The 22106-nt window shown below is 47.0% G+C and overlaps 1 protein-coding gene and 1 pseudogene across 1 annotated transcript; one reads left to right on the top strand and one right to left on the bottom strand.

Annotated features, from left to right (window-relative positions):
- The first annotated feature begins 7827 nt into the window (after nucleotides 1–7827).
- Nucleotides 7828–18383, top strand: wrnip1 (WRN helicase interacting protein 1). Its single transcript, XM_067253432.1, has 7 exons — nucleotides 7828–8553; nucleotides 9367–9561; nucleotides 10884–11137; nucleotides 14725–14924; nucleotides 16807–16962; nucleotides 17308–17387; nucleotides 17729–18383. The coding sequence occupies exons 1-7, from the start codon at nucleotides 7930–7932 to the stop codon at nucleotides 18008–18010; spliced, it is 1791 nt and encodes a 596-aa protein (XP_067109533.1). The 5' UTR covers nucleotides 7828–7929; the 3' UTR covers nucleotides 18011–18383.
- Nucleotides 18246–20938, bottom strand: LOC136958960 (proproteinase E-like; annotated as a pseudogene).
- Nucleotides 20939–22106: the final 1168 nt, after the last annotated feature.

Below are 22106 nucleotides of genomic sequence, written 5' to 3'. Positions count from 1 at the left end.
TTTGAAATTTGAGCCTGAGCCAAGAACCCTATAAACCTATCAAACTATGCTTAACGTGTTGTAGTAGTGGACATATGTTGTTTGCATTAACGGTCAAAACAAATCCTCCAACCACCAATGAACAAGGAAAGAGAAACTTTTTAATGATAGACGTTTTATTCAATGTTTTTGTTGTGCTCCATTTCAACCGATTTACTTGGGTGACTGGTATTTAGTACTAACAAACCTGTGTCAACAAAATGAAATTCCTCTGTTAATTTTGGAAGTACTGCATTAACTTACGTGTGACATTAAGTCTTAACCACTTGAATTCAACAAAGAGGCCGCTTCAGATAAACGTTTGCGTATGTGCTAACTCATGCCGCCCTCCTAGATGGACAGATGATGTGGTGAAGGAGGCACCCAGCTCACTGGGAAACATGCAGCTCACAAAGAAGGCACAGACTGCTAACTAAGCCACCCAGACCTGACCCAAAATAGCCCAGCGCTCACCATGCTCAGGCGGGCCAGGCCAAATGGGCCAATGGGCTTCATGGGCATGTGGGGCCAGCAACGGGGGGCACAGGGGAGGTTTGGCCCTGTGAAAGGGGGGGGGGGCTGTTCAGATCCGGTTTCACCACAAGCAAAGACTTAGAAGGCGGTTCACTCTATTCTCCTGTCTCGCACGGAGGTAGACATGCTTGCAAGGGAGGGCGAGGGTCCAGCCCAGTGTTCTACCTGACCTCTAGTGCCCTCCATACCCCCTGTGAGCTGAGGTTGACACTTTTTTTTTCGTGTTCTGTGGCGGGCTGTAGCAGATGGGAACGTAACCAGGCATCACTGAGCGGGGGGGAGGGGGGGGAGGGCGGCAACACCTGTCCTTGGGCGCCAACAGATGACAGAGAGGCAATTTCGACCACGCCGGACACTCGGCTCAGCTTGTGTCACTATGAGAGGCGTGGAGGGTTACCTTACGCATTGCGATGCTTTCATGGAAGGAACAGAATTCAAAAGAATCCACAGAGATTGATGAGGGGAAAGTCAAGGCTGCAACCGAAGCGATGCGCACGCATCGCGCGTAAATCAACTGCCACTTTGAAGAAACTATTGGGACATACTGTACACATACTATACCGATGGGGTGCTACACTTCAGATGTTAAATGGTGCAAAATGTGGGCTTATCCCACTGTTGTTTGTAGCAGACACACCAGGTACCCAAAACCCTTACCATAACTATAGAAATAGGAATATTTAATACTGTATTTCTCTAAAAACACAATATATCTCTCTATTCCCTCTCTATTCCCTTCTTTCTGAGCACTGGAGGGGGTAATGTGAGGCCATTAAAGTCTACAGTGAGATATAAACGGCTTACGATGGTGCTCATTACACAAACCAGAGGTTGAGTTTATATCACTCACACTTACAGTGAAACATGAGCAATGGAAGCTCAGAAGCCACAACGGGAGTCTTGCCCGCGTTTTCCACATGCAGACCTGTGGTGCCAAGTGGAGCTATGTCCTGACCAGCGGAACGACTGCTGCCGCCATCTAACGGTGCAGGGTTGTAACGTTTCCGTTAATGTGACAGTAAGTCATTGAGCCACTGTTCCCCTCATAAGTACACACACACACACAGACATGACAAAAGGGAACAGAACAAAATCTTGTTTTTATCCCTGCGTGTGTTTGTGAGGGTCGGTCCCTTCATCTGTGGAACAAACTGTCCTCTTTGGTCAGCTGAAATCTGGTATCAAGTAAATGGATATTACACATAGCGCTTATAACAAAAATAGATATTGCGGCCGCACACTTCTGTCATCCTCTCTTTTTTTTTTACCAACAGCATTGTCAGACGCAGAAAGGAAACAATATCCACCTGTTGCTTTTCTGTATTGAATACACAACACCGTAAGACAACATGGCAGACAAACACAGCAACCTAACGCTATGTTAAATACTAAATACTGTTCATTTGAACCACATCTCAATCAAAACGGTATTAACAGTCCGTGCTAGGGAGCCAGGGAGGGAGTTCTGGAGGACAGTGACCTGAGTGGCATTAGGGGGTTTGTTTGGCAGAGGGACAAACCACCGAGCAGTGGGCCTCTCATCCAGAACAGACTGTCCTGGGACGCTCCAGGGTCGTGTGCTGTCAGGGGCGACACACACACACACCCCTCCTCCCCTCTCTAACACCACCCGGGCTGCTATAGCTGAGTCTCTTGGAAACTAGTGGGCAGAAACGTGAGTGGCAGCCAGGAAACACAAGCCTACACATCCCACCACCGTCTTAAACGTCTCCACCCCTCCTCCCCCTCCTCACCCTCCGCTCCCCCCCGTCCCCCGTCCCCCGTCCCCCCGTCCCCTCTCAGGTTGTGCATGTACTCTCTCACTTGAGCCTTGTACACATAACACACCGGAACACTTAGCCGGATCTTCTGAGTTGGAATCATTCTCAAGATGTTTTCAGGATCAGAGCCTAATGAATACAATGTCCTCTAGATGATGAAACAGGAGGATGGATCACGATCACAACTTGCGTTGCTGTTCACAGCTAAGTGTCAAAAATCACACACAAAAAAGCTAAACAGATATATGATAAGACAAGAAGGGGTGGACTAATATTTTTTCAAGGATATTTTAACACAAGCAACCTGCTTTCAAGTCGGTTGAAAACGATATCTTAAATGATGAACACTGTAGATCGCATTCTGTCCTGTATGGCTTTGTTTGAACACTTGAGGGAGCTCTGCATCAGGCGGACAGGCGGACGCTCACAGGCAGGCGGTAGGACGGCCAAAGGGGAGGCGGCATACAGTGCATGAGACTGGAAGCCTCAACACTTTGAGTCTTGAGGCTTGATGGTTGTCAATTATACATGTTTAGTGTTCCATAAAACAACTCTTATATCGTATTGAGTCTGTGAAGGAAGGCATCTTTAAGCAGAGGACACCCTCCAGACTGACATGCAAGGATGCATAGTGACTGGATGGTTACAGAGAGAGGGCTTAGTCACATATATTTATAGTGACTGTCTCTCAAACACCATTACAGGAATGGAAACATGAGAGGATGATGGATCTCCTCTCTTGTCTCAAAGAACATTTTTGTGTTTGAAGTTTTCGTCAATGAAACTGGACGGTATAACAAAAACAGAACAACAGTTGACAAGAACAACATATTTTCACCATGGCCTTGCAGCTTTACTTTTAAAGTTTACCTTTTAACAATTACAGACAAAACCTTGTTACACATACAATGTGTAAATGGTTAGTGGTAGGCCTACTAGACATAACTAACTGCTCTCTGAGCACATCTATAATCCCCTGGAATGACAGAGGTACTTAAGTCAGGGAGTCAGGTGGCTGAGCGGTGAGGGAATCGGGCTAGTAATCCGAAGGTTGCCAGTTCGATTCCCGGTCATGCCAACTGACGTTGTGTCCTTGGGCAAGGCACTTCACCCTGCTTGCCTCGGGGGAATATCCCTGTATTTACTGTAAGTCGCTCTGGATAAGAGCGTCTGCTAAATGTAAGTCAAAACTTTAGAAACACACACAGAGACACTGCTTGATGTCCGACTGAGAGCTCACCCTGTCTTACATGAGAGAACTGCAGCCATCTTATTGCGCCCCTGCCTCTGGTTGCGCACTGTAGGGTACAAGCTGTGCCAGTCAGTCTACTGTATTACTACAGCTTTCTGCGTACAGTACTTGCGTAGAAAATCAATCAGGACAATATTTCTTATAAGAAAAACTACCATATAAACTCATAATTATTGCATATGTGTGTTTTTTGAGTTATTATGAAGAGATTGAGACATAATTATTCGCTGACAAATACCTCAAATGAGTCATATTACTGTTGTACACATACACACGTTCCTGTGCTGTTATGAGTTGAGCTCACTAATTAAATTCAAATTGAGATTTAGCTCAGGAATGTTCCAGAAGATAACACACCACAATACGGTGAGTGGTTACTGGGCCTGGACTCACCATCACAAATGGACTCATGTATGACTGCAATACAGATCCAATGGATGAGGCCTGGAATCAAAGAGACTGATGGTAATGTGAAGATACAGGGACACATATAGTGGGACTTACAATCACATATCCTAGAAGCTATTTCTGCTGAATGTTGACGGGCAGGGCTGACTGTAATTATGACACTGATTAACAAGCAAACTAGTTTCCTGTGGTTTTCGCGAGAGTCCTAATGGGGGAGGGGGGCTGACAATGTCCCATTGTGTGCACAGTATCACAAGACACCTGATGCTATAATAAAACACCTCAGCCTTTCAGAGCACAACATTCTTGCCCCCTGCACTGAACTCAACAGTCTCCAGGACCTGCCCCTCCACCAGCCATGTGAGGCAGCTGCATGGCTCTCTATCATACCGACTGGAATACAGTACAGGTCAAATATGTGGGCTTCTTAAAATATGTCTGCATTTATCAAATAAAGGTGTAACAACTACAATATCTTAGTTCCAACCCCTCTATCTTCAGGTACTCCAGTAAAGAACTTTGACTACTAATGTAAGTGACCTTGCATTTCTCATGGTACCTACTGGGGGGAGGTAAACAAGGACAGTGTGTGCTTTCCACACCAGATCCAACATGGATCATGGATTTCATTTAATCAATAAACATTGAGCTGTCAGTACAAAAGGAATAATGATTGTTTGCGCTAGATGGAAATCTCAGTCATAGGCAGAAGGACTACTGGCAGAAGAATATAAAATGTGCATGCCTCAGTTAACTCTCCTAGATAACAGCACATCCCTAAGATATCAATCATGACTCACTGTAAATCCAAACTGTAAATCACTCATTTTTACAACTCAATGATTTTTACAACTCACTCATTTTTTAATACAATCGTTCAAAGCACGGTGAACACTGGGAGAAAGGTAGAGGAAATAATAAGGAAAGAGATAGAGAGGTAATTTTGGAATGAGTAGGAATGGGATATTCCAAAATTCCTCATCTAAACTGTCTGGATCAGACATGGGGCCCCACTGTTTGGCTTGCTACAGCAGCACACAACCTATCATGAGATTGATCAACTGAATTCACTATATATAAGTAAGATAGATAGGAAAAGAAATTTGCTTTATTTCCAGTGTTTGCCTGATAGAGGATGCATGTTATTTTTCAAGCGGAGACAAATGATGCTGTTGAAAGTGGAACATGTTCAGTAGATCTGTAGTTTACACACACAAATGCTGACATGGACCTATGTGAAAATGTATACCATGCTATAATAACTGGTGGTTATGTTTAGTGCATGGTCTACCATGCTATAAGAACTGGTGGTTCTGTTTAGCGCATGGTCTACCATGCTATAAGAACTGGTGGTTCTGTTTAGCGCATGGTCTACCATGCTATAAGAACTGGTGGTTCTGTTTAGCGCATGGTCTACCATGCTATAAGAACTGGTGGTTCTGTTTAGCGCATGGTCTACCATGCTATAGGAACTGGTGGTTCTGTTTAGGCATGGTCTACCATGCTATAAGAACTGGTGGTTCTGTTTAGTGCATGGTCTACCATGCTATAAGAACTGGTGGTTCTGTTTAGTGCATCATCTACCATGCTATAGGAACTGGTGGTTCTGTTTAGTGCATGGTCTACCATGCAATAAGAACTGGTGGTTATGTTTAGTGCTGAGGTGCTGTGCTTTAGGTCTGATGTCTTAGGAGCCTCGGAATAAAACTGTTGATGTGTTATACTCTGTATAAAGAGTAAATCCATAGAAGTTACAAAAATTGATACATTTTCTGTGCTAGACATATGTTGCATTTAAAATATACTGACAACTACAATGGGAATGTGCTAAATACAGGGTACGAGAGAACATCTGACTTTACATCTGACTGCTTAGCTAACAGACAAACAATTAGCAAACTACCTCACGTCGCAGGTCACGTGACAAAGCCATCTGTACATTTTACAAAAAAATCATAACAAAACTGAGAGCACACTGTTGACATATTCAAAAAGAAAAGACCCCTTGTACCTGCACGTCAGATGGAATGGATGCTCTGTGCTTGCTCCTGTAGCACAGTAAATCCCACAGCCTGTACCAGAGGTAGGACGCCACCACGCACAAGCTGCTGACTAGCCACATGTCCCTGCCCTTGAAGAAGCTCTTCATGGTTTCTCACTTCCCTTTACCCTCTTCTTCTTCTGTCCAGGTTTGAATCTTCTCTCCTCAGGGCCTCTCTAACCTCTGAGAGAGAACTCGCTCGTAGTATGAGATGGCAGTAGGCTGATTAGGAGACAGGGTTCCCTGGACTAGGAACGCCCAAACTTACGACCTTACCTCCAACACTTCAACACTCCTCAGCAAGGGCCCCAAAGGACAGGCGAGTTGAACCATGTGACTAAAGAGTGACAGGTGCCAGCAAAGGGTGTCAGGGGGGATGTGCTTAAATCTATCTCTCTTTCTCGCTCCCTATCTCTTTCTCTCTAATTACCAGAAGTCAGAAAATGGAATGGAGGACATTGGATTTAGGTGGCACAATTTGTGATGATGGACGGTCTGGCCTGTCTGCAACTGTAGAGGCGTAGTGGTGTAAATATCCCGCGCTATTGAATGACTGTTTCAGATGTCACACACACACATTCACGTGGTGTCTTACTACCAACTATATCGATAGGACCAGGGGACAATTATGTTCCAGTAAGGATTCCTAAAACAACATAATCTGGCCAGTGGTGCCAATGGGGGGGGAGCAGCCTGGCATTACTAAACACCAAAACAATGTGAGAACATGTGACATGTGTGGACAGGACTCTGCTGTCTGGTCTGAAACTGGAGTACTATTCCAGCCAAGACTGTTTATAGATACAATTTCTATGTCTCAAATCCATGTAGTATCTAACTCAAACTCACAGACCAAAAGGTATTGGAAACAAATGATTGTTTATTGATGTATGGTCTATAGTAAACTGTAAGTTAGTAAAGGTGACACACAAACCATCTACTTGTTAATGTTGAAAATCAATGTTGAGTTTTAGCAGTGCCTTGTATAAATAAAAAATAAATAACAATGTACACTTAGGAGAGGACACTAGATGGTGCTAGTCGACCATGTAGACAGCATTTTGAACCTAATGAAAACCTAAAACTAAATATGTAAGAGGGGTTAAAGAATATGTTTGTTTGTTTTTTCAATTACGTGTTCAGAAACGTTTTTCTGAATATGTTTTTCATCTTAAGTAGACACGTTCAATAACTAAATGTTCTGTTCTAGAGGAAATGAGGAAAGAGACAGAGTGAGGTGCAACAGAGTGATGCCTACCTCTGGAAAATCTCCCTCAAGCTCAATGTGCTTCATCTCCCAGAAGCAGCGCATGGTCTCCACCCTCTCCAGGTAGTGGAAGAAGGCCAGCTTGCCCACACCATGGCTGTCAGAGTACTGGCGGACTGACTTCAGTTTGGCCATCTTAGCAGGGGGGGAAATCCGGCCACCACATCCATGGGCCCTCTCATTCTTACCCAGTGAGCTGACATCCACCTCATGGCTGGGCCTTTTGTCTGACCTGAATAGTGAAACGATAATGTTTTCAACGACAAACTTATACTATATTGACTGGTGAAACACTAAGATGCATTTGCAACATGTGGTTAAAGGATAAATGTGCTCCAGTAGGCAACACAGGGCCAACACAGAGAGATAATACAAAAAGAATACGGTGAGAGACGTAGAGTAGTAGCATAAAACTACATGACCCATAATGCATTTAGGCACCAAACACTTGCGTTTGTCACAAGACAGGCTTGATATTTATTTATAAAATCCTGGTGGACTGTTCTACTTTCTGTTATCTTTAAAGGGGGGTAAAACTTGAAGTGAGATTTTATTAAGACGACTTTTTGTTAAATAATTTGTTGATATGGTCACTCGTTGGGGTCATAGTTGAGCGGGAAAAGAAAGCATGGCGAGCGAAACTGTTTCAGACTGGGTGCAATGTCCTGTTTGTTCGAGCGATTTTGCGCCTTCAGAAATAAATGCCCATTTGGACAGATGTCTGCTGAGCACTGATGATGGTCCGACATTAACGACTGAAGACGAGAGTGGACCACCTAACAAGAAATCTCGCATTTCTTGCGAAGTTGTCCCAGGCAGTCCTGATGTCAACAAAGCGAACACTTCCACTTCCTCCAGGAGTAAAGGTTCTTCGGTATTTTCTATGTTTCAAACTAACAAGATTATGGTTTCATCTCAGAGTGAACGGAACGCATTTCCTTCTAACAAACCGAGCGCCGAGGCTGTCAGCAATGGAATAAAACGCAATTCGCCGAACGACAGGGAGAAAGATATGGGAAGGTTGAAGAGCGATTCACCTTCACCTGCCATGAATGGACCGTTGAAGATGCCAAGTACCATACTCGCCCTGCAGAACACCGACAAACCCTTGGCCGAGAAGATGCGACCAAACACGCTGGAGGAATACTTTGGACAAAATAAAGTTGTGGGTGAACACACACTGCTTCGGTCACTTCTAGATTTACAGGAGATCCCTTCTCTTATCCTTTGGGGACCACCTGGTTGTGGAAAGGTACATATGATTTGACGCGCATCCATTCTTGCCTTTGAGATTGTCCTGAGACAGAAGACAATCCGATTAAATCCAAATGTTATAATGTCTATAGATTTTGACATTTTAAACCTTTCATCCACTCTGAACTTGCTATTTTGCTCTATTGCATTGTAACCAGTAAATCCCAGTTTGATTTAAGGGATTATAAGGTTTTAATCCTGCTCTGTGAGCATTTGGCACGCTCATTTTGCACAGATGTTAACTACATTTCCAAAGCAAGACTTGTGTGGGCGGTGTATGTCCCTGTGGGAATTCTGCAAGTTGACAGGACTGTACAAAGGGGCTTTTCAGACAGCGTTGTTGATGGTATAATCGCTGGTTTTGGACTGTCAGTCAAAACGCACCACTCACATTTTTGTTGCATCTCTTCCTCTGCCAGCCCCCTTGTGTCCAGGTCAGGTTTCATAAGAGTTATTTTGGTTATTTATGGAACTGGTCTGAAGGATTTACACTGGGGACCATATTTATGAGGCTGTCTTCGGGCAGGGTCTGGGGGACTAGTTTGTGACAGACAGATTATATGGATTGGAAAACCTATAATGGATACTAAAAAGTGGCATGTTAGATGAGCATACTTAGCCACCAGGCTGACCTACCTAGATACATTGATACAGGAAAATAGGCAGGCTCATTTGTATGATCGCTAACAGCATCTGGGTCTACCAGGAATTAGGAACTGGCATATTGAGAGCAGGTCTTATTGAGGTGGTGTCAGTAACTCCCATGTATTCATCTTTATTTTGCCGCTGTGTTTTTCTCTCTCTACTTTAGACCACTCTTGCTCACATCATTGCCAGCTCCAGTAAAAAGAAGGGCACAGCCCGCTTTGTAAAACTGTCCGCCACCAGCACATCCACCAGTGAGGTGCGCGAGGTCATAAAGCAAGCCCAGAACGAGCTCCGTCTCTGCAAGAGGAAAACCATCTTGTTTATTGATGAGATCCATCGCTTCAACAAATCCCAACAGGTATGCCACCCCATTCGCCCTGACCCACCCTTAAACTTAAGAATCTCCCGAGTGGCATTTGATCATGACTTCTATTGTTGTCGACTGTGCCCTTTGCCATTTGTGTGCTCAATGTAGGCCCAGCTAATGGTTTCATTGCCCTTTCCAGACAGCAGCCACACATTTTGTCTTCTTCTGTGTTCTTACATTTACATTTAGTCATTTAGCAGACGCTCTTATCCAGAGTGACTTACAGTAAGTACAGGGACATTCCCCCGAGGCAAGTAGGGTGAAGTGCCTTGCCCAAGGACACAACGTCAGTTGCATGACCGGGAATCGAACTGGCAACCTTCGGATTACTAGCCCGATTCCCTCACCGCTCAGCCACCTGACTCCCCACACTTGTGAATGGCTGTGGTGATGGCCTGTCAACATGGTCTTAACAACAGTACTATGGGAATGTGCAACCCCAAAATACACCTTCTGATTTCCATACAAAATACCCATCCCCACACAGTGGAATTCATTTAGTCATTAATCTTCTCAGAGGACAGAGAGAGTTGTTCCCCTTTGTGGAATGCAACAATGTAATAATCCTTCCAGCCAGGATACTTAAGTGGTTGACATAAAGTAATGGTAATGTTAGGCTACTTCATCAGCTCAACACCACCGTAGCAGAACCCATACAACTAAATTGGTAAACAGATGGGTATTTAAACAATCTCATATCTCATTATTGATCCATCAGACGTAGCCTAACGTCAGAGGACAGATGTTAGCTAACTGTATATGATCAAGAAAAAACCCTTTGGTCTGTAACACCTCCAAAATGGACAATTGTCTGACATGGCTGTGTAAATCATGCTGGAAATCGTTTTCTGTCACCAAAAATTGCAAACTAAAAGAATGAATCGAGTAATCTGTAATTAGTTTTTGATCCCACAAAGGAGTGAAGGATTGAAGTTGTCTGCTGCTTGACATTTGAGATCTTTGTAAATCCTGATAATAACCATGCTTTCTTGACTCTGCTCGGGCTAAAGAGATGCCAAAGGGTTACGTACCCCATGTGCATCCATCAGATAGTGTTATACATTCTGTGTACATGTCTTACTAAAAGTGTTTCGTACCCCACGTGCATCCATCAGATAGTGTTATACATTCTGTATACATCTCTTCATATTTTTCTTTGTACAATGAATGAGCTAAGCATGTTATACCATGTCTATAACAACTTACCCTTGATCATTTGCAACTGTAGGGATGCTCAACACAATCTTTTCTTTTCCTCCCATGTTTTCCTTATGTCTCTCTCCCTCTCTCTCTCTCTCTCGGTGTGTGTGCAGGACACCTTCCTCCCTCACGTGGAGTGCGGGACGGTGACTCTGATCGGGGCCACCACGGAGAACCCTTCCTTCCAGGTGAACGCGGCCCTGCTGAGCAGGTGCAGGGTGCTGGTGCTGGAGAAGCTGTCGGTGGAGGCGATGGGCTGGATCCTGCGGCGGGCCGTGGCCTCGCTGGGGATCGGCGTGTTGGGGCGGGACGACAGCCAGGTGGCGGGTCAGGACGAGCGTCAGGACTCGGCGCAGCTCGGATCCCAGTAAGTGCCCCCTCCTCCGGGAACGCGCCCCTTGTTATCACGGAGGGCGCTGGATGCCAGGGGGCCCGCGTGTCACCCCGGAAGCCCCCCCATCCCCAGGCTCCGATTGGTCGAGTGGGAGGCCCTCTCCATCTCCTGTAGTCGTCTGATGCATGTCAGTAAGGTGATTTATATATGGTCAAGGCACGCTATTGGCTGGGCACCCTGACAGTAGTTACAACTAAAACCCTCCCCCTGTCCCTGGGGCTCTATATCTGTTGACAGACACCGAGGAGAGGGGGGGGGCAAGTGAGTGGTGGGTGCGACTAGGGTGGGACTGCTGTGAATGGCTGGCAGGAGCTGAGTTTGAGCAGCCCTGCTGCTGCCAGGCTCATGGTAAACATGTCAGTGTGACGGAGATGCCGGCCCACCCGGCTGCTTGGTGTCTGGGACTGAGCACCGGGCAGTCGGGGTGGATGACGATGCATCCGATGGCTGTCCGTCCACAGCGTGTACAGTGTGTTCCCATGGAAACCCTTTGATGATCAGTGTTTATTTAGTACTGTGTGTAGGTCTACTGTAACTTGCCTACACCTGCCATCTCTTCATGGCTCTGGGACATTTTGTACGGTTCCATGGTGAGTTGTTGGGTTGTGAAGGTGAGCTCGTCTCTGTCAGATTTCTTGAACGCTGAAAAATGCAAAAGAGGCTATCAGACACTTTCCACCTGGTGTCAGCACAAGTGAGTGGAACCCTGGCTGCCGTCCGGAATCCCCTATCAAATTAAACAAGCCTATTGCTGTCCTGCGTCACACAAGCCTGATGGAGGAAGAAGGAATGTTGGCCCCACTTAGTACTGGGTAAAGTCCCACCAGCGAAGCACGACAGGGTTTAATTAGTTCTTTCCTTAACCCACTTTTTCGTGGGCGGACCCCCCTGTTGGTCAAAGTCATTAATAGAATTGTGATCTGAGAGGATTTTTTACGAGGTGTTTGGTATCGGGTAGCATTGGCATTCAGTACAAGGTGCCACAGTATATGCCTTGAATGTAAACATGTAAAGGCAATAGCCTCATTCCTTGCCCCTCATATTATGTACTTTGATAATCTCTCATGCAAGTGTCATGTCTGTTGAGGCTGTCACTCACAATAGCAACTTTATCTTATTTAACAGAAATGTGCCTGTGGGGTGTGACAATTCATTTATTCTACAGTATGTATTTTAAATATAGTTTGTTGATAGTATAGTATAACCAGTGTTTCTCCTAGGTTTACAGCTTTGGGGGGAGGGGGGGGACATGACCACCCGACCATGTAGAGACAGAAATGACATGCCGTCGTGTAAATAATATCATTAACATAAGGCCATTTAGTTTGTTTAATAAAAGAGCAAGCTATAGACCTGTTTTATAGGAAAGGTAATGACTTATTTTGTGATCTGACGCTATATAAAAAAATTATAATTAATTACTAAATTAACTTTACCTGGCAGGGGGGGCCGTTGGGGGGGCGGGGCGCCCCCCCCTAATATAATGGTAGGGGAAACACTGATAACCATGAAGTGTGTCAATTTAAAACGATTCAAAAGTTGCCCGAGTCAAAAGTTTGTCAACATCAAAGTAGGTTACCAATTTTAAAATTAGAGAACCTTTTTACAGCCTGACCTCCTCAGAAATTATGGATGTGTTTGCATGCCTTGTCCCTGGCAAGGAGGCACGTATTGGTGGTCTATTTGGATAGGCATTATGGGATGTAATCTGAGAGGTCGACATGTCATGACCAAGTCTGGACTGGGACTGAAAAACTGCCCAGGGGCGTGTATTTTTATTATTATATATTTTTTTTGCATTATGCCGCGGCCGTTGGACCGTCCGTTCGGTAAATCTCCCGACGGCCAGTCCGCCCCTGGTCGTGACCCACTTGGAGGGTTGTGCTCGGTGCTCCGTCCTATCTCCCCATCTCATGTTGTCAGGGGACTGTGGACTCAACAGTCACCTGACCCCTACAAACACACTCTCACCCGGGCAAGAACCTTACTGAACCAGCCACACAGCTTCATTTCAGGCGGAGGATCAAACTGCTGCTGACTTGTTGTTTCTTGGTAAAAGGATCAACATTTTATTTATCACCTTGTGGGATAAATGATGTCATGGGAATTAAGAGACTGGTTTATTTGAGGCCACAAAATAAGGCTGGGCCTGCTAAGCTATTGAACATCCCTTGCATGATATTAATGGTGCAAACAGGGATTCAAAATAAAGTGTTTTAACCGCAGGCGAGTCCATATTTAATATATTTCTGATCTGTAAAGTTCCATCAATATCTAGATAAAAACTCGTATTTACCGCCTTGATACATGCTAATGTTGTTGCATTGCGCAAAATCCTTATTTGAATACATTCTGAGCGATTCAAGACACAACGTCAGTCTGGGAGAAGTGTACAGAGCTGGCAGAAAGGCTTGTTAAACACCTGCTGTACTTGAAGCAGGTGGGGACACTGGCGAGAACACTGACCGTGCAACCTGGGGGAAATAGAGCTGTGCTGGGGCCTGGGTAATGTCTCCATACCTGGGGGGCAGGCCAGACACTGGGGCCTGGGTAATGTCTCCATACCTGGGGGGCAGGCCAGACACTGGGGCCTGGGTAATGTCTCCATACCTGGGGGGCAGGCCAGACACTGGGGCCTGGGTAATGTCTCCATACCTGGGGGACAGGCCAGACACTGGGGCCTGGGTAATGTCTCCATACCTGGGGGGCAGGCCAGACACTGGGGCCTGGGTAATGTCTCCATACCTGGGGACAGGCCAGACACTGGGGCCTGGGTAATGTCTCCATACCTGGGGGACAGGCCAGACACTGGGGCCTGGGTAATGTCTCCATACCTGGGGGGCAGGCCAGACACTGGGGCCTGGGTAATGTCTCCATACCTGGGGGGCAGGCCAGACACTGGGGCCTGGGTAATGTCTCCATACCTGGGGGGCAGGCCAGACACTGGGGCCTGGGTAATGTCTCCATACCTGGGGGGCAGGCCAGACACTGGGGCCTGGGTAATGTCTCCATACCTGGGGGGAAGGCCAGACACTCATGAGGGCAAGAGAGGGCGGCACCTGGTCCACTTCTCATCTGGGGCAACACTTGGATGAGGGATTGGGTCATTCCTTGGCACAGCCGTCTGGAGGATACCAATGTGGTCATCTGAGTAGCAACTAAATCAGCAAGCTTTAATATAGGTGTGATATTATGCTACAATGTGTCCCGATTAAATCTAGGCTAACTTGTGAGGATACCTTTTCAAATGAAAAACAGGTTATATAATATCCATACTACAGTGCTTGTCTAAAGTTTGTCAAATGTAAACACCTTGACTTTGATCATTTTTGAGACACACATGCACCACCATTTTTTTTTTATTGATGATTGCATGAATTCAATCACTCAATCATGGTCTGTAGGGCATTTAACATGTATATAATGAGTCAGCATGTTCTCTAAATATTGCCTAAGGTTTGTTTCAAAATTAATATTTTTGTACCAATATCAGTACATTTTGGTCTATGTAGCAGAAGTAGTCATGCTCCTTCCCTCTGTGTGGTGGTGGTTCCTCCCAGGCCTGAGGTGTACATAGAGCAGACCGCTCTGGACACCATCGCCCACCTGTGTGACGGAGACGCGCGCTCCGGACTCAACGGGCTGCAGCTGGCCGTCCAGGCGCGGGTCGGCACGGGCGGAGGCCTTCGGGCTGTGGTGGTGCGGGAGGAGCACGTGAAGGAGGGCCTGCAAAGGTCCCACATCCTCTACGACAGAGCAGGTGGGCTCAGAGTCTCCAGAGAATCCCCCCCGGGCAGCTGCGCCGCCACGTGCTCCTGTGACTGAAGCCAAGGAACAGAATGTTCCTGAACCCTCGTCTAGTATCAGTTTCAGTATTAATGAGGTCGTCGGGCGGAGGTCTAATTAGGCCGAATCTTCCCACACCTCACCAGTCGTGATACTGTGGTGATACTGTGGTGATACTGTGGTGATACTGTGGTGCCCAGTGTTACCAACGATGCTGCAGCTCGAGTCACCCCAGATGATGGGCAGTTTTTATAAATAGGCTTACCACTGACTAATGAACCAGAGTGTTGGTCCAAAACTGTTACTGAACTTATAGACGGAAAGCATACTTTAGTATGCTTTCCGTGCATGGTATCAGTGGGCGGTCCTCAGGTCTGCCACCACCCTCGCTCCCATAGTCTGATGTACGCCCCTGGCTGCCAGGGGACAATGATGAGTGTCTGCCAGCTGGCATGGTAGAGCTCCTGGCAGAGCACCGGCATTGTTTGGGGGGGGGGGGGGGGGGGGGGGGGGAGGACCTGGGATTAAGAATGATCCCGTTCCAGAATAGCGGGTGTCAACGCACTAACGCCTCAGGGTTTTGTCCAGGATAGCAGACGTCCATCCATCACACAGAAAGGCACCCCCAAATGACAGGTGGATGTGACTATGGGGCGCCACACTGGGAGGAGAGTGGTCACGCAGGGGGGAGCCGGTGGTCACGCAGGGGGGGGGACCCGTCGGGCAGAGCGGAGTGGAGGAGCGGGGATCCTGCAGCGCTGGGGTCCTGCAGCGCTGGGATCCTGCAGCGCTGGGGTCCTGCAGCGCTGGGATCCTGCAGCGCTGGGGTCCTGCAGCGCTGGGGTCCTGCAGCGCTGGGGTCCTGCAGCGCTGGGATCCTGCAGCGCTGGGGTCCTGCAGCGCTGGGGTCCTGCAGCGCTGGGGTCCTGCAGCGCTGGGGTCCTGCAGCGCTGGGATCTGCAGCGCTGGCAGAGGCTTCGGTTAAAGCTCGGACCCCCCAAAAACGATTTAGTACCTGAGGCCTCGGGAACACAAATAATCAGATCCCTTTCAAGAAAGAATTAGGAATCTTATCTCAAGCCTTCTAGATAATGTTCTTTTGTGTGATGTGTTATCATGGTAATAGTAACTTGCAGTATACTTTTTTATCTGACGGAATGCGGCCCCTGCTTTTATGTGAAGAGGATTGTTTCACAGTGGGAAGACTGGTATGTTCAGGCCATAAAAGAACACTTAACGATCCATTAACGATGAATGATTGTATTTCTTTGTAAAGACGTTTCTTTTCTGTCATTATCAGTGGGTAATAAGCGGTCCTTCAAAACCTTTCCTCACATTTGGGGAAAAACATTTAATTATGTTGCTTATGTTCGTGACAAAACAGGCTGGGGGATCCAGGGCCAAAGCCATGGGTTCATCTTCAGTCATCAACAGAGTTCCCCTTAGTTTATGGTTGTTTACTTTGTAAAGCTACCAGCTGAACTGTCGTTCGACAGCACCAGCTATCTCAGGGGTTCAGACGGATGGCTTGCGGAGGGGAACGAGAGTGGCGGGGCCGGCTAGCTAGGCTAGGGAACAGCTCGTCAACATGAATCCCTCCCTCTCATCCCGGCTAAGACGCAACCAGTCCTCCCTGTGTCGCGTTATGTAACATCCAGCTGTCAGTTATCACAGAGATTTACTGTACCCTGCTGTATTGGCTGATGACACTTCCCCCCTCAGCCTGACTAATGACGCCAAGGTGTGTGTGACAAGGTTGCAGATCGGGGCTAAATGAGGCGACACATTGTCTGGACAATCTGTGTATTTAATACCCTGTGCGTGTGTGTGTGTGTGCACTTTTGTTTCTCCTAAAGGTGAGGAGCATTATAACTGCATCTCCGCGCTTCATAAGTCCATGAGGGGCTCCCACGAGAGTGCCTCTCTGTACTGGCTGGGCCGCATGCTGGAGGGCGGCGAGGACCCTCTGTACGTGGCACGCAGGCTGGTGCGCTTCGCCAGCGAGGACGTGGGTGCGTGACTCGGACACTTCCCTCATTCCACGGCAGTCATTGGCTGGGATTATTAACCAGTTGAACTTGGAAGGTTCAGTACTGTGAGAAGAGGGTGTCACACTGTTCTGATCATTTTTCTACTACCCAAGTCGGTCATGTTCACAGTCTTTATTTCATGCAAATGTAACTGAGGGGTTTCTGTGTGTGGGGGACTCTACAGTCAGCTAGATCCTCTCTAGATCCCTCACTACTCCAAACAGCATCAAATGAAATGGAGCTGGAAACAGCTGGGGGAGCTGAAAAGCAGGCAGCCCTGGACGGCTCCTGGTTGAGGTTCTGACTGTGTGTTGTCCTCTTGCTCAGGTCTGGCTGATCCTTCTGCCCTGCCGCAGGCTGTCGCTGCCTTCCAGGCCTGCCACTTCATAGGGATGCCAGAGTGTGAGGTGTGTGTGCGTGTGTGTGTGCGCGTGTGTATGTATGTATTATATTTTTCTTTTTTTTCTTCTTGATCATACAAGCTCACTTCTTTTCCTGTAATCTCCTCTCCTCCTCCCCATCTCCTCTCCTCCTCCCCATCTCCTCTCCTCCTCCCCATCTCCTCTCCTCCCCATCTACTCTCCTCCTCTCCTCCCCATCTACTCTCCTCCTCCCCATCTCCTCTCCTCCCCATCTACTCTCCTCCTCCCCATCTCCTCTCCTCCCCATCTCCTCTCCTCCCCATCTACTCTCCTCCTCCCCATCTCCTCCTCCTCCCCATCTCCTCTCCTCCTCCCCATCTACTCAGGTTATTCTGGCTCAGTGTGCTGTGTATCTGGCCAGGGCGCCCAAGTCCGTGGAGATCTACAAGGCCTATAACAATGTAAAGGCGTGTCTGAGGAACCACAAAGGCCCCCTGCCCTCCGTGCCCCTGCACCTCCGCAACGCCTCCACCCGGCTGATGAAGGAGCTGGGCTACGCTAAGGACTACAAGTACAACCCTGCTTTCAGCGCTCCGGTGGAGCAGGACTACCTGCCCCAGGAGCTCCAGGGGACCGACTTCTTCACCTGGACACCAGCTGACCTCTGACCTCTGACCCTGGGCACGTGCTGGTGGAGATCATGTCTCATGTTGCTGGAGTTTTTTTTTTTTTATGAGGCTGACACCAAAACAGTCACTCAAACACTCAAAGACCAACTTGTACACGTATGTGAAATGGTTCTATGTTCTAGAGATTCTAGAATCACGACGTGATTATGATGTTATGATACGGTCTTGTCTCCTCACCCTTTGCTGCACTAAATGTAGATACCGGTATCAATAAGGAGTATCAGTCAATTTGTGCGGTAAGCCTTTTAATTGCATGTAGATTCTTTCTGGGTGGGAGTTTTTTCAGTTCTCAGCCATTGTCTACAGAGTGGAGGAAAACAGATATTAAAATTGTTAATAATAAACATGTATGTGTATCAAACTAATTGTACTGGCCATTTTATCTTTTGTTCCGAGCATGATTTTAATCATCGTTTTGAATGCAGTTGTTGCACAATGAGCACCATTTATCCACCTGGTGACACTAAGACATCCAGTGTGAACTAATAGGATAGGGTTTGTGGTGCCATGTTTGTGGTGCCATGTCATCCAGGCCCTCCTCACCTTACTGATCCAGGGGATGAAGGAAGACACTCGGGTGAACACTGTGGGCTTTTGGGGGGTGTCACAGCCGCCCCCATGCACAAAGCTGGTGACTCCCTGGACATACCACCTCCCATCTCGGCCCTCACAGCTCAGGGGCCCTCCAGAGTCCCCCTGGAGACACAGCAAATATGGAAGGAAGACAAGATACTGATAAGCACTGATTTCCCATTTAACCCATGATAAGATATTTCATGGATACTATCCGGAGTGTTGAGGTTGAGGCATCCCAGTGGGGGTGGTTGCTTACATGGCAGGCAGACTTGCTCTCTCCTCCAGCGCGTACCATCCAGGTCTTCACAGAGCCCCCCCACCAGTCGCTACGACTACATACGTCATGCTCCACCACAGGAAGTAAGGCCTGCTGGAACCTGGATGCCTTGGGGCCTCCAGCTGATGCACACAGGGAAGTGGGAATTCAATGATCATTCACTTCTACTCATGACAAAGATCCTTTTCGGGTTCACTCGGATGTTAGGCTGGGCCCTGACTCCATATAAGTGGACAAAGCAACGAGCTGACAACAGTGTAGACGAGTGACACCAGGGCATTATTGTACTGCAAGTTTAAGTGAAAGACGTTCAACAACATGTCCGTTGTGCTCTGTGGGCTAGCGGTGTTCCGGCAGGTGGGGGGGGGTGGCTCTCACAGGACAGGCGGCCCCACCCTGTGATGTAGCAGGGCTGGTTTTGACAAGGACGGCATCGCTCTTTGGAAGGCAAGCCACCTGGACTCTGTCGTTGATAGTAGCACTCCTCTCCAGTTTTAGCAGGGCTATGTCATTTCTACATACAGGATATCACCACAAAAGCACAAGGGACACTTGTTAGTGCCAGAACGATGCATTGTCATGTCACGTATGTTGTAAGTTAGTTTTGTTGTGTGGCCTTTTGCCACTGACCCTGTTATTGACACAGCTGCTATCTACAAAAGGTTCTCAGGTTGGATACCTTACACATGGACAGAGCAACAATATCACTTAGCCACACGTGACTGTTTCTCTTCACTATTCACATTAACAGGTCGATATCGCTTCCTGGTACGTATAACGAGATCAACATTAAGTCAAGGAGGTCGACCTACTCACAGGACACACAGTTATCATTTCAGTCAGGATGGAGGATCATTTTATCCACCATGATAGACTGCTCAAAGCCCTCCTGTGTGTTCATGTCATGTTCTGCTAGAACCACCCTGTAGGTGTGGAAGCTGGACTCAACACACAAACACATGTGAGATGGACAAGCAGCAATCTATCTGAGATGAATAACTATCCCAATGATTCCTCCTCTTTGGTACAGTAGGCTATAGTGCTCAGTCTTATAGCACCACATGCTGGTGGCCTGAAATAAGAATCTCAATTTCCTAAACTAGAGCCAGAGAAGCAGTCCAGTTCATTGTCTGGTAGAGTTTCAAGGGTCAGTATAGAAATAAAACAGGTATTATGCTTTAGTCATTCATTCATAACCTCATTTCATGGACCGGAAGGAATATCAGGATCTTCTGCATAGAATGTACTGTGGTGAATCCAACCCAGACATCTCCTTGACTGACAGGCTGTGCTCACGTGATGCAGTGTGCGGCAGTCATGACCCAGTTAGGAGCGATGAGAGTCCCTCCACAGGTTGGGAATAAAGACTCCAGAGAAACCTGAATACAAGAGGCCAATCAAGTCATGACCCAGGAAACAGCACATAGGGTTGTGGTCAGTTACCTCGGTTGTGGCCAACTCTGAATTAATACATCATTTAGGATGTCATCATTTTAGTCTCAAATGGTTTTGCGGATTTGATTTGTAACATCAAAATGTATTTGAGGTGATTTAACTTAAACTGATTATGTTTAATTCCAACGTAATCTTTGAAACAATTTCTGTTTTAAGTGCTTGAACAGTATGTGACCATTTGTGTATCATGTGTTGTAATGAGTGAGTGTGTTCACTGCAGTTGATCCCTCTGGCATGAGAGGAATGAAAACTATGCATGTTGCTGTCACCAACTGGTGTGCGCTCGACGGATAAGTTACAATTTACTCGTCAGTGAATTAAGGTCTGTAGATCAATAATGCCTTATAAAACTACAGTTGGGCTAACCAGTTTCCGTAACTTCAAATGATGTCGCTAACTCAGGCTATCCGGCTTGTAGACGTGGACTACCATTTGTTTATGAGTGTTTTTTCCCTTACCTGCCATGGCCAGCTGTACGGCCGGTCCTCCTCCCCCTCCACCACCCGGCTGGTGAGGGGCTGGTAGACAGGGTTCAGACACTGAAGCACAGAGATACTTGTCGATTCAACAAAGCAGGTTTTTTTGCAGGGCTGTGACATTTCGAGAGCACTGGAAGTTAGCTTACCCACTGTGACTCCTAGTAGTCCTGTTTCATGGCGTATACCCAAACTAATGACATCTTTGTGTGAGCTGCCTTGACACAATTCCTTTAAATAGCCAAACGCCCTGGGATAAATGTTCTCTGTACCAGGTGCTGTATGTGAGTTTATCTGTACAGTGAGAGTGTGATAACTTTGTAAGTCAAGGTCTCCGTAACCCGTTTTTATGTCATTTAGGATTAAAGAAATTAAACAATAACCGTAGATATGAATACCGTAGGCATGCGCCTTGTGTTTCCAGTGGCATTTCCTTCAACATATTTGTAAATGTTAATGTGAGTGCAGCTCAAAACACAGTCCTCGCCGTGATGTTTACAGATGCTGAACCCTCTAATGCGTTGAGAAGTTGACATGGATCAGTGGGGCCTCGGAGCGCTGGGGATTCGGCCCCTATAAGCAAGTCTTTGTGAAGGTGTTGTTCTGGGCGTGTGATTCTCTGTCAGTCATTACACCTCGTTATTATCTGTGGCCCTGCCAGGTGCTGTAAAGGGAAAAACACAACCAGATACACAACAATTACACAGCCATATTCCCCCCAGCTGTCTCTCTCATAGCACATTTCAAATGTCAGCCAACCGTGAAATATGCCGCTCAAAACTTTGTCACTTACAACCTGCCGTACAGTTAGAAATGTGAACCTATATATGAGGCCAGCAGGGGTGAAACCATTCATTTATTAAAGGGAACGTCCAGAGCTGGAGTGAGGGAAAAACTCACATAAACTTAGATTAGTTATACAATACACATATGGACACATATAAACACATTATCACACACTGGGACTGACCAGTGTGATTCGAGTAAGGCTCAGGCTGTGTGTGTGTGTGTGTGTGTGTGTGTGTGTGTGTGTGTGTGTGTGTGTGTGTGTGTGTGTGTGTGTGTGTGTGTGTGTGTGTGTGTGTGTGTGTGTGTGTGTGTATATGTGTGCCTGCGTGTCTGTGATTCTCTGTCCCTCGTAGAACAGTCCAAGCTCCTCTGCCTGCGCTCACACACAGCCATCAGCTCCATGACCCGGTCTCATTGTAGGAGAGCCAGCGCTCTAGTCTGTCTGTATGCCCACCGCCTCACCATGTCTCATTGTAGGAGATCCAGGGCTCTGTCTGTCTGC

Source organism: Osmerus mordax, chromosome 16 (genome assembly GCF_038355195.1).
Source record: "Osmerus mordax isolate fOsmMor3 chromosome 16, fOsmMor3.pri, whole genome shotgun sequence".
Taxonomy (NCBI): domain Eukaryota; kingdom Metazoa; phylum Chordata; class Actinopteri; order Osmeriformes; family Osmeridae; genus Osmerus; species Osmerus mordax.
Note: the sequence above shows the minus strand (reverse complement) of the source record. Positions and strands in the feature narration are given on the sequence as shown.